We start from the raw sequence: 11,644 nt of genomic DNA on the forward strand, positions 1-11,644 counted from the left end.
ATGGCATTGACCACTGTCTACGCCAAGCCAGATGTGCCACCGCGCTCAGCTCCTGGCGGCTGCAGGAAACTTCCCGGTAAGTGAATTTGCTCCGTGCCATTGCACAGTGGGTGCTGGGCTCCTCCTGACCTCATGGAATTTCTCCTCGGTGACAGAGGGGGTTTGGAGGAGCTGATATCCCCAATGCTACTGGACCCCTACCCTGCAGGAAAGCACAGGGAAGAAAGGATTTCCCATGGCTTTTCCATCTGTTTCCTGAGCTGATGGTGGCCAAAACCCAATGCTTTGCTCTCAAGCAGGTTTGCTACCTATCTCCAGCCTGGGGCAGAGCGATGGCACAAGCCGGTTTCTTTCCCATAGCCTGATTTGCTTGGAAAGGGAGGAAAAATACAGCCAAGCCCCAAGAACACCCCTATCCCTCCACACAGGTCTTCATGTGCTCATCTTTTTTTTTTTTTTTTTTTTTTTTTTTGCAGCTCAGCAAGGCTGAGCAGGAGCTGTGCAGCAACCGGCAACCTCTCTCCATCACTTCAGGCATCCCAAGGACTTTGCTTTGGGTCCTTCCCTTCCCCAAGGCACCTCGGGGAGGAGAGGAGCTGAGCTCCCAGCTCCAAGGCTTTGCAGGCGTGCTCGCTGTGGTTTCCCCAGTCAAGCAAGCAAGGCAGCTTGTGGGTTTTCTCAGCTCTGTTGCTCCCGCAGACATTTGCAAGATTTTCTCACTAAGCAGAGCGTCATGGAGGTACCTGCCCGCTGAAACAAAGGGTGTTAAAAACAGGGCAAAGACCACAGAAGAGCTGCTTCCTCCCTCACTCCCAGTATGGGTCCTTTTGCAGGTCCTTGGTGGTACTGGGTGCTGCTGGGAGCTGGATGGGTTGGGACCGCAGTCCTGGCAGGCATTGTGCTGTGGCTGCTGCAGCAACAGGGTGAGTAGCAGGGTCTGTCATCCAAAATGGTGAAAATCTCCCCAAATCTACCACATCCCAGCCCCATGCTGGGCTGGAGCAGATTTTGGCCTTATTTCTAGCAGGGAGCAGCTCCTGGGCAATTTCTGCCCCTGGTAGCGGCTATCCCCACTGGGCAGGAGGGGGAAAGCTGCCAGCATACCCCCAGTGGACACGCACAGGCTGATTTAAGTGTTTTTGGAGCCTGTTCTGATACAGGTCCCTTTCGCTACACTGATGGTGGTTGCAAAGACCCCAGGGTTCCGCCCCCCAGAGAGTCCTGTCCCCAGGCAGCACTTTGCTCCATCCCCAAGGGCTGCTTTGCACAGGGGTTGCACCCCAGCAGTTGCATCCTCTGGTCTCAAGGCAGCAGCACCAACCTGCAGGTCAAACCCATCCTCATTTCAGGTGGAAATGGCCCCATCCTGAGCCAGGGCTCATACTCCTGGGAAACTTGCCCGACCAATACCAGCCGATCGAACATCTCAGAGTGCGAATGCCCCCTGAGGTGCTTCAGGCTGCAGCTGAGACAACGGCTGTGCGAGCAAGGAAGCCGCCATGCAACAGGTACCATGGCTCAAGCATCACCCACAGCTTCAGGGCTGTGGGTGGAGACCCCATATCGTTAGGGATGCCGGAGGGTTGTTGTCCCCTTTCCACATGGAAGGGGGACAACAAGGCCAGGAACATTGGGAAAGCACTGCAAGACCCCCCCTCCCCCAGTCCTCCCAACTGCTGTCCCCATCCACATCACCCTCTCCCTGCACCACCCCATGCCCTCAACACCTTCCTCCGTTGCTCCTCGTGCTTTCCCCCCATACCAGGGGGGAGATTTTTCCAGCATGGGCACAGCCCACTTCTCCCAAAAAAGGCACCTGGAGGGGCTCAAACAACAGGAAAAGCCTCCAGTATCCCAGGGTGGGTTGCAAAAGCCCCTTGCCCCACGGCACCCACAGGGCCAGGGACTCACACTCATCCTCTGCCGCAGGCACCTCGGTTTGCCGGCTGTGTCCCGCAGGCTGGCAGCCATTTGCAGCCAAGTGCTACTGGGTTTCCACAAAAACCGGAGCCTGGGAGGTGGCGGCAGAAAACTGTTCATACCAGCAATCTCAGCTGGTCACGCTGAAGAGCGTGGAGGAGAAGGTAACTAACTGCGGGGGAAAGGCTCGAGCGTTGCCTCGCCTTTGGCTTTTTTAAGCTTTGCTTTCCACAAAAAGCCACACAGCCCCCAGACTGTGGCTGACCTTTCCTTCCTGGCTTGCAAAGCATCCAAGCCCACGCTGCCAGGCAGGATTTCAGGGGAAAACCCCAGAAACATGAGCTGAGAGGAGATGAAAGGAGAAGGGCAAAAACACGCTGCCCCATACATGAGCTTAGAGGCTCCTCTATCACCCCAAAAAACACTGTTCCCCTGCCCATCATCTCCAGATCACTCTTCCACCTCTTCCAAAGAACCCACCAACCTCTCCAGCCCCCCCAGTCTGTAGCTGGGATGTGCCAAGCTCATCCCAGACCAGACCCCCACAGGCAGGATCAGGTCTCCATCCCTTCTCTCCCAGACTTTTGTCAGGGACATGATCGGAAACACCTCCAGAGCCTGGCTGGGGCTGAGCATCAACCAGACGAGAGGGAAAAATTGGACATGGGAGGATGGATCCCCTTTACAGGAAGCTTTGTGAGTACTGTCCTGCTCTGGTTCATGAGCAGGTTGCAAGAACCATGTCCCAGGGGAAATATTTCCCAGCCTGATGCTCACCACAGACCTGGCTACTCCGAAAATCCCTCTGGAGCCAGCAGTAAGGCTCATGGGAGCAAATTAAACCAGAGCGACACAGGTCCGGTCTCTGCAGCCCAGCTGCGAAAGAAGGAAAAGAAAGGAAAAAGCAATTAAACCGTTATTGCTATTTTACACCCAAATGCAAAGTGCAAAGGCAGGGAAATTTCAACCCATTAAAAAGTGGGAAGATTGCCCCAGTGGTAATATTTTTCACACGGGGGTGCTGTGGTAGCCACAGTGACCCCAGCATATGGAAAAAAGGCAGATTCTGATAGAGCTAATATTTATTAGACAAGTAATACACACATGGGGGTGTGGGGAGGAGAAACAAGTTTTTGGGGGAGCACAGGCTCCCCCAACACAGCTGGAAAAACAAGAGGCTGGTACCTTCCCGTGCTCACAGCTGAGTGGACAACTGCTGACCTGGTTCAGGTTTTATGGGGAAAACACCCTCATGAGATAAATACTGTCATGGAAACAGCGTCCAAGTGCAGGACGCCAGGCTGATTGCCATCACGGTGCTTTTGAGGTTCCCAGTGCAGGGTCCCATGGAGACAGAAGCTTGTGCCGCGATTTGGAGGGATCAGCTGCACTCCCACATCTGCAGCGCTTTGTTCCAGTGGATTTGCCAGAAAGAGGCCACCGAGATTTAAGCCAGAGGAAACAACATGAGGAACAATGGGGACAGAATTGGTACTGGGCATCGTGCCGGGATGCCAAAACACATCCCAGAGCAGGACTCGGAAGCAATTCTGTTTCATTTCTCCACTTTGCATTTCTGCCCCCCACCTCCAGCTCCTCCAAATCCACCAAAGAACAAAGACACCAAAACCAGCAGGACTGAGTTCTGCAGCACAGCACCTGCCAGCAAAGCAGGGAGTTTTCCAAGCCTCTTCAATATTCCCAAGTCTGCAAAACTGGAAAGACTCTAGTGGTCAGACTAAAGTAAGGATCCTTTGGTCACGGCTCTGTGTCATTGTCATGAGGAGTTTCTGCTTTTGTAAGCTAAAATTAAAATAAATATGTAACGTTGTGACACTCACTACCATGTTGTGTAGGGTTAATAGCAGCTTGTGGTTGATCTTCTCTGCTGACAGGGAAAATTTCAGGTGAAATTCAGAGTGATTTCCGAATCTTTCTGAATCCCACTGGGGTGCTTTTGCGGGTGGCTGCAGACAGAGTATTTCATCTGGGAGCACCAGTCGCTGCTGATCCCGTCAGCATTGATATAGGCACATTGGCCCTTGCCCCGGACCTCAAACCTGCACCAAACAGCAGAAGGAAAACTCAAAGGGAAGCAAAGGGGTTGCTGTCAGCTGCAGGTCAGCGGCTGAGCATCTCCCATACAGGCTAACAGCGCTGCAAGGAGCACGGAGCACCCTTCCCCAGCAAACAACCTGCCCCATGCAGGACAAAAACTGTCCCCCTGCCCCCAAAGGAGGGAATATTTTCAGTTGCTTGGTCCCAAGGGGGGTTGATCTAGGGATGCCCTCATCAAATTTATTTTTTATCTCTCTCTCTCTCTCTGTGTCTTCTTGCATTCAATCCCTGACCCATCTCAGCCTAGGCCATGGTTTTGCATTCAATCCCTGACCCATCTCAGCCTAGGCCATGGTTATGTTCTCCAGAAGAAGAGGGGACGTACCAGTTGCTGAAGAGGGACCCGTTGGACCATTTCCAAGGTCCAGAGCCTTCCCTGTGGAGACCGATCCAGTAGTGCAAGGAACTCCCATAGCGCAAGAGGAAATGCTAGAGGGGGGGAAAAGCAAGCATTCGTGCAACACCCTCCAGGGGAATCCCAAATCTGCTTCCCAAAAGCCACCAACACACCACTGCCTCAGGGATTTCTCATTTACCAGCTCCTCCTGGGTGTCAATGGTGGCCAAATTGGCTCCAAGAGAAAGGCAAGAGATCTGACTCCTGTTCCAGTCCGTTTCATCCTCCACAAAGTAAAAGCACTTCTCCCTATACCCGATCCCAGTTCCCAGGCAGCTGGGAAGGACAGGAGAGGAACCGGATGGACAGGACGGGCATTTCTTAGCTGGAAATAAGCAGAACACGTCCTGGTGACTTACGCCACTGGGTTTTCTCCAGGGGAGGAGAGGACTTTGGTGGTGGGCACCTCCACCTCCAGACACTTACCCGCCAGCGCGATTATGGTGAGAAGCAACGCTGCTATGACCACGGTGACCCCGATGGGGACCTTTTTGTCTTTAATGCACTTGAGGCTAAAACCTGGGGACAAACTGCATGGAAGAGGCACAGCCGGCAAACCCACGGCACAAAGAGCACCCCAAGCTCCCTGCAGCTCTTGTATTCCCCCCACGGGTGCCTTCAACACCTTTACATACAGCCACAAAGCACGTGGGGGACCACAGTGGGGTGCAGGCTCAGGTCAGGGGGTGCATCCCAGTGCTTTCATCAGCCTCCAAGGATTTTTAGGGCTCCCTGACCTCACTGCATCCTCTCCATACCCCGTCAACCAGGAGAGATGGGCACCATCCCCAGGACCCACAGCTTGGGCTGCCCTGTGCCTCCTGCAGCTTGCAAACAGTTTTACCTTTCTTGCATCATCCTCACCCCAGCTATTTTAACTACATTTTAGCTGCCCACATCATGCTAAGCATGGCCACGACCTCTGAAACAACATCCTCAAAACAAGACTGGTGCTTACTGGTCCCTTCCTCTGCTCTCTGCTGCGATGGCATCATTACAGCAGCCGACTCTTCACCTGTGCAAAAGCAAGAAGCCTGTGCAAATGAAGTGAGTTACCACTAATGCTGCGAAGTTCTTCAGTAGGACAGGCCTGACCCTGGATACTTTTGTCCCAGGACAGTCAAAGCAGCATTCCCCCTTGTTGTGGTTTAATCCCAGCCAGTAAATAAGCACCACGCAGCTGCTCACTCATTTCCCCCCCCGACAGTGGGATGGGGGAGAGAATCGGGGAAATAAAAACTAAAACTCATGGGTTGAGATAAGAACCCTGAAATAGGACAGAAAGGAAGAAAATAGTTGTAATAATAACAATAATAAAATTACAATAATAATAGAAGGACTGGAATAAATAAGTGATGCACAGTGCAATTACTCACCACCCTCTGACCGATGTCCCGTTAGTTCCCAAGCAGCGATCCCCCCAGCCCAACTCCCCCCATTTTCTATATTGGCATGACATCACATTCTGTGGAATACCCCTTTGGTCAATTTGGCTCAGCTGTCCCAGCTGTGTCCCCTCCCAACTTCTTGTGCCTCTCCAGCCTTCCTGCTGGCTGGGCAGGAGAAGCTGAAAAATCCTTGATTTTATCTAAACATTACTTCGCAAAAGCAGAAAACATCAGTGTGTTATCAACATTCTTCTCATCGTGAACCCAAACATACCAGCTACTAGGAAGAAAATTAACTCTATCCCAGCCGAAGCTAGGACACCCCTTCTTCTGGTTTACATGCATGGCAGGAAGGGAAACAAGATTTTTGCCTTCAAAAAAACAGGATTTGCTTTGTTTTTCCAAGCCAGCCTTCATTTTATGGGCTTCTGCCAGCTCTGATTGCCCTGGAGAGGTGTCATCTCAATTACTGCCCCACTTCTTCAACTCCAAGGTGTTTTCAGCTCCAGTCTCCACTCCAGGACCCTCAGGTCAGCCCCCATGGTGCTGGGTGGCCCTTCAAACCCATCTGAGCCATGTCCCCCAGCCCAAAGCCAGAACCACCCCCTCCATCTCCCCACCATTTGCTCTTAAAGCCTCTAAGAAAGGGGATGGTGCTCATGTACCTGCATCCTGAAGAGCTTCCGCCATCCCTGGTGCCACCAAGGGGCGGCAGCACCCTCCGGGGACAAGCACGTCCCTCAACTCCACCAGCAACAAGGCGAGCAGGGTCAAGAACACCTTGAGACTGCAGCACGGCACCAGGGACCCACCAGGTCTTTCTCTGTCCCAGGGCTTTGCCAGGATGCTCCTCCTCTGGTCACTAAAATAAAAAGCCCAAAAGCTCACAGTCTCCCCAAAACCTCAGTGCTGCTCATCACAGCACTTTTTTCTAAACCTCTTTTTTTCCCTCACAGCACCTTTTCTCCTTGTGGTGGGTTGATCCTGGCTGGACTCCAGGTGCCCACCAAAGCCGTTCTATCACTCCCCCTCCTCAGCTGGACAGGGGAGAGAAAATATAACAAAGGGCTGGCGGGTCAAGATAAAGACAGGAGAGATCACTCAGCAGTTACCATCACAGGCAAAACAGACTCAGCTTGGGGAAAATTAACTCAATTTATTACAAATCAACCAGAGTAGGGTAATGAGAAATAAAACCAAATCTCAGAACCCCTTCCCTCCACCCCTCCCTTCTTCCCGGGCACAACTTCACTCCTGGATTCTCTACCAACCCCCCCAGCAGTGCAGGGGGATGGGGAATGGGGTTGACGGTCAGTTCATCACATGTTATTTCTGCCGCTTCATCATCCTCAGGCGCAGGACTCATCACACTCTTCCCCTGCTCCAGCGTGGTGTCCCTCCCACGGGAGACAGTCCTCCACGAACTTCTCCAACGTGGGTCCTTCCCACAGGCTGCAGTTCTTCACGAACTGCTCCAGCATGGCTCCTTTCCATGGCGTGCAGTCCTTCAGGAGCACGCTGCTCCAGCGTGGGTCCCCCACGGGGTCACAAGTCCTGCCAGAAAACCTGCTCCGTGGGCTCCTCTCTCCACAGATCCGCAGGTCCTGCCAGGAGCCTGCTCCAGCGTGGGGTTCCCACGGGGTCACAGCCTCCTTCGGGAACCCACCTGCTCTGGTGTGGGGTCCTCCCCAGGCTGCAGGTGGATATCTGCTCCACCATGGACCTCCATGGGCTGCAGGGGGACAGCCTGCCTCACCAGGGTCTTCATCACCACAGGCTGCAGGCGAATCTCTGCTCCGGTGCCTGGAGCATCTCCTCCCCATCCTTCTTCACTGACCTGGGGTTCTGCAGGGTTGTTTCTCTTACATGTTCTCACTCTCTCTCCGGCTGCCATTTCTGTCTGTCCCAGCAACATTTTTCCTTCTTAAAAATGTTATCACAGAGGCGCTACCACTATTGCTGATTGGCTCCTCCTTGGCTGGCAGCAGGTCCGTCTTAGAGCCGGCTGGCATTGGCTCTGTCGGACACAGGGGAAGCTTCCAGCAGCTTCTTGCAGAAGCCACCCCTGTAACCGCCCCCCCACCCCCCCCGCTACCAAAATCTTGCCATGCAAAGCCAATACACTCCTTTTTCCACATCCCAGCCTGCATTCACTCTGAGTTATTGCTTTTCAAAACCTCCCACGACAGCATATTTTCCTACTTTGTTCTTACAAACTGGTTTTCTAATTTCTTTTGGGTTTTGACCTTTCCATGGATGCCACCTTTTCTCAAAGCCCATGGCAACACATGAACAGATTCAGGTCTGACTCGGAGAAGCAAAAGCGGTCCTGCAGGAGCTCTTTGTAGAACATTCACATTTACAAGAAAAACCTCAGAAAAAACAGACCAAGAACCCATTAATGCAAACCAGAAAAACCTGCAGATGCTGTTGCCAACAAGCCCTTGAAGTCACCAAGAGCTGCAGCTCCTGTAACAAAGAACTTCTATGTTTAGTAAAACTACATATACAACCCTGACATCAGATGCACAGCTGGTGTTCCTGTTTAATATCAGCACTGTAAATACAAATTACATTACCGGTACCTACACTTTGAACCTTCCAATTTGCAGCAATTTTCCAGGGAAGAACAACCTTTGTGTGTTTGCAAAAGTAAGATTCAAAAGGAAATCTTTTTTCTCCCCAAACACTTGATTTTGAATAGGGTTTAACTGATGGAGCATTTTGCTGCTGTCCCCAACAGGCAAAACCAAATTACTCCTGCCCTAGGCTGCAGCTTGGTGCATTCTGGAGTAAAACAGCAGGTGATGGAGGAAGAGGAAGCAAAAAGACACCAAATGGGGAACAACAGAGAAACTTGATCATCAGAAGATACTCCCAAATACACTGGGCTTGTGGGAAATAAAGGATTTTTGTGTCCCAAAAAGCATGTCAAAAATATTACAGGCGAACATTGTTCTAGTTCATGGCCATGGTAGGGGGAAACATTGCTGCCCGGAGAAGTAATGCCTTTGCAAGCAGCACGTGCTTGAAATAAATTAAAGGCGCTTTTGTCTAGCACCCAAGGAGCGAGGAATTCATGCAGCAAACAGGACTGAATCCCTCATGCCCTGACAAGACCCAAATACTGCTGCAAAAAAGAAAAAAACCCCACCTTTTATTGGCAGGGGGACCCTAGGCAACAGGGGACACAGCGAGGTGCCACTGCAAGGAGACACCCTGGGGTCACCAGGACCCCAACGTGGAACCCACAGCCTGGGTTGAGCTGGAGTGGGAGTCCCAGGGGAGAAGGGAGCAGAGTGCCGAAGGGGAAGATGCTAGAGGGTGTTAAAAAAAAACCAAACTTGCCCCCAAACGAAGGTAGGGGGCTCCCTTCTGTGGGGCTTTGTGAGGCAGCCCCAGCGCTCGTCTCTGCAGGCTCCCAACTCACCCTCTGCGTGCTTGAAGGAAAATGGGCTTTTCTACACCTGCTTCCTAAGTCCACACTCGAGGGGAAGCTGCTGCTGAACTTGGGGTTTCCAGCTTCCAGGAGGTGCTGGGAGAGGACAGGTAAGTTCCTGCTAAACAACCAACTTCCACTGCACATTTTTTTCTCCGTGGCAGAAGAAAATCTGCAGATTTCCCCCCTCCTCACGCCCACAGCCTCCATCCAGGTGAGGGATTTAAACACATGCAGGGATACTCTCTGCTCCTGAACCCCAAATTTATCGCCTACCTGTAGTACTGGAAACAGAGGCGTCTAATATCCGATACCAAGCAGCTGCTGAAACCCACCCTTTCCATGGTAAATCACTCCTTCTTCTGACTAGTACTGTTGCCTTAGGAACCACCTTATCAGAGTTGCTGTATTATTTTTTTTTTGAGTTAATCTTACTCCCTCCTCCACCCACCAAAGCCAGATGGGGACATGGGGCAGTGGCTGCATCCCAAACCCCAGCCAGGCTCTGCCAGGACTTGCAGAATCAGAGCAAAGCTGCAACCCACTGGTGCTTCCAAGACACCCCCAGGCTGGATGTTTTTGAGGCACAGCATCAACAGTGGTTTCTCTGCTCTGTTTTCACAGCTAGTGTGATCATTAGAGAACTGCAAAAGCTCACTCAGCTTTTGCATGATGTAATGGACCACACCAAGGGATGGGACCAGATAAAAACACAAGCTTGTGCAGCAGTAACAAATTATTTCAGCAACCTAATGGACAGTTTCCCTGGTCAGGAATTCCCCTCTCTCTTGGATTTGGTACAACAATCTCTAGGCTAAACTTGCTTCACCCAGGTCCAGCCCAAACCTCCCACCACGCAACGCTCTCCTACCCCCTTTCCTTGGGGCTTTTACCCCACATAACTCACTGCCTGGTCCAAGGGAAAGGCAGTGGGTGCAAGCGTCTGGGAGCCCACCAATTTCAGCTCTCCCGGCTCCGTTACCGACTGGCTCAAGGCTTTTCAGCCCACGCTGAGACGCGGCATTGCCCTGGCAGTGGGTGGAGGCAGGTTGGCATCCTCGGATTGCCCCGCACAGGGGGTCCTCGGGATGGGGATGGGCTGAGAATCTCTTGAGAGCTCCCTGTGTCTTGTCTCCTACAGAGAAATACAGAGGGCACATAAAGCTTTCTATACACTCTCCAGCCAAAAAAATAAAGAAATAAACACTCGGCAAGGGCAGATCAGCAGGTGAGCCTTCACAGTTGCCTCAGAAGAGTCACACATGAAAATAAAAACCAGAGCAAACAGTCCACCCCCAGCACCATCAACACAAACCAGCTCAAAGGCAACTTAATTATTGCAGTATTTACCACTGCTGACCTTCCTCTAACCCCTCCAGCACCCATAAGGGTGCCAGGGAGGTGGGAGCTGCTCCAGCCCTTGTACCTCTGTGTCCCCCAACCTGGGTGGCAAAAGTGGGGATGGAGGCAGAGACACATCTCCCCCTTTCCCTCTCTCCCAGCTTTTTATACCATCCTTAAATGAGTCCCATCCACTCACATTCCTTTTTGGATTAAACCAGCTGCTTCAGTAAATTCCATCAAGAAAAACAAAAACCCAGGGGAGGGTGGGTGACAGGGATGGCATCAGGTCAAAAACTCCCAAGTGCATCTGCTGACACTGCCCACCGTCAGCATCTTCACCTGCCAGAGTGACATGGCTGGTTTAGAGCTGACTGTTGCTATTTAACCCCAGGCGGTAAATAAGCACCGCACAGCTGCTCACTCATTCCTGCCCCCCAACACGCAGTGGGATGGAGGAGAGAATCAGGGAAAAAAAAGTAAAACTCGTGGGTTGAGATCAGAACAGTTTAAGAGATCAGAAAGAAGAAACTCATTATAATGACAACACTAATAAAATGACAATAGTAATAATAACAGGATTGGAACATACAAGTGATGCGCAATGCAACTGCTCAACACCCACCGATCAGCGCCCAGTTACTCCCCGAGCGGCGATCCCCCTGCTCCCCGCTCCCCCCAGCTTCTATACTGGGCATGAGGTGCCGCTCCTGGGAAGCCGACGGACGGACGAGGCGAGAAAACAGCCGCCCCGGCCCCGCAGGACCCCCTCGGCCCCGCAGCGAGGGACCGACCCCGGGCAGAGCCGACCCCGGCCCCCACCTGCGCTACGGCCGGTCCCCAGCTCCGCCCCAGGAAGGCTCCGGCCGCTGCCGCCGCCATCGCACGCCCCGGATCGCTCTGAGGAGAGTCGCGATGCGGCCCGCCCTCCGCCGTCACCAATCAGCGCGCAACGTCCAGGAGTGGCGGGGCAGCCAGCCAATCGCAGAGAGCACCGTGTCGCCCCTTTCGTAAACCCCTCCCTGTGTCCCACTCGTCGCGG

General features: G+C 52.6%; 2 protein-coding genes across 6 annotated transcripts; one reads left to right on the forward strand and one right to left on the reverse strand.

Moving 5' to 3' along the window:
- Positions 1–2,748, forward strand: KLRF1 (killer cell lectin-like receptor subfamily F, member 1). Its single transcript, XM_010569293.1, has 5 exons — positions 1–76; positions 834–923; positions 1,308–1,508; positions 1,930–2,084; positions 2,501–2,748. Exons 1-5 carry the CDS (start codon positions 1–3, stop codon positions 2,618–2,620), a joined length of 642 nt encoding a protein of 213 aa, XP_010567595.1. The 3' UTR covers positions 2,621–2,748.
- A 315-nt stretch (positions 2,749–3,063) lies between these two features.
- Positions 3,064–11,517, reverse strand: LOC104832875 (C-type lectin domain family 2 member A-like). Of its 5 annotated transcripts, none has more exons than XM_010569275.1 (9): positions 11,425–11,510; positions 10,169–10,396; positions 9,253–9,357; positions 6,488–6,684; positions 5,393–5,449; positions 4,861–4,953; positions 4,575–4,759; positions 4,364–4,467; positions 3,064–3,980 (listed from the first exon to the last, which is right to left on the reverse strand). In XM_010569275.1, exons 4-9 carry the CDS (start codon positions 6,510–6,512, stop codon positions 3,824–3,826), a joined length of 621 nt encoding a protein of 206 aa, XP_010567577.1. In that variant the 5' UTR covers positions 6,513–6,684; positions 9,253–9,357; positions 10,169–10,396; positions 11,425–11,510; the 3' UTR covers positions 3,064–3,823. The 5 variants fall into 5 exon arrangements, with proteins under 5 accessions (XP_010567577.1, XP_010567574.1, XP_010567576.1 ...); XM_010569272.1 differs by having other exon boundaries at positions 5,393–5,468; XM_010569274.1 differs by lacking the exon at positions 11,425–11,510 and adding an exon at positions 10,802–11,071 and having other exon boundaries at positions 5,393–5,468.
- Positions 11,518–11,644: the final 127 nt, after the last annotated feature.

This window comes from Haliaeetus leucocephalus, unplaced genomic scaffold (assembly GCF_000737465.1).
Source record: "Haliaeetus leucocephalus isolate CR32 unplaced genomic scaffold, Haliaeetus_leucocephalus-4.0 Scaffold267, whole genome shotgun sequence".
NCBI lineage: Eukaryota > Metazoa > Chordata > Aves > Accipitriformes > Accipitridae > Haliaeetus > Haliaeetus leucocephalus.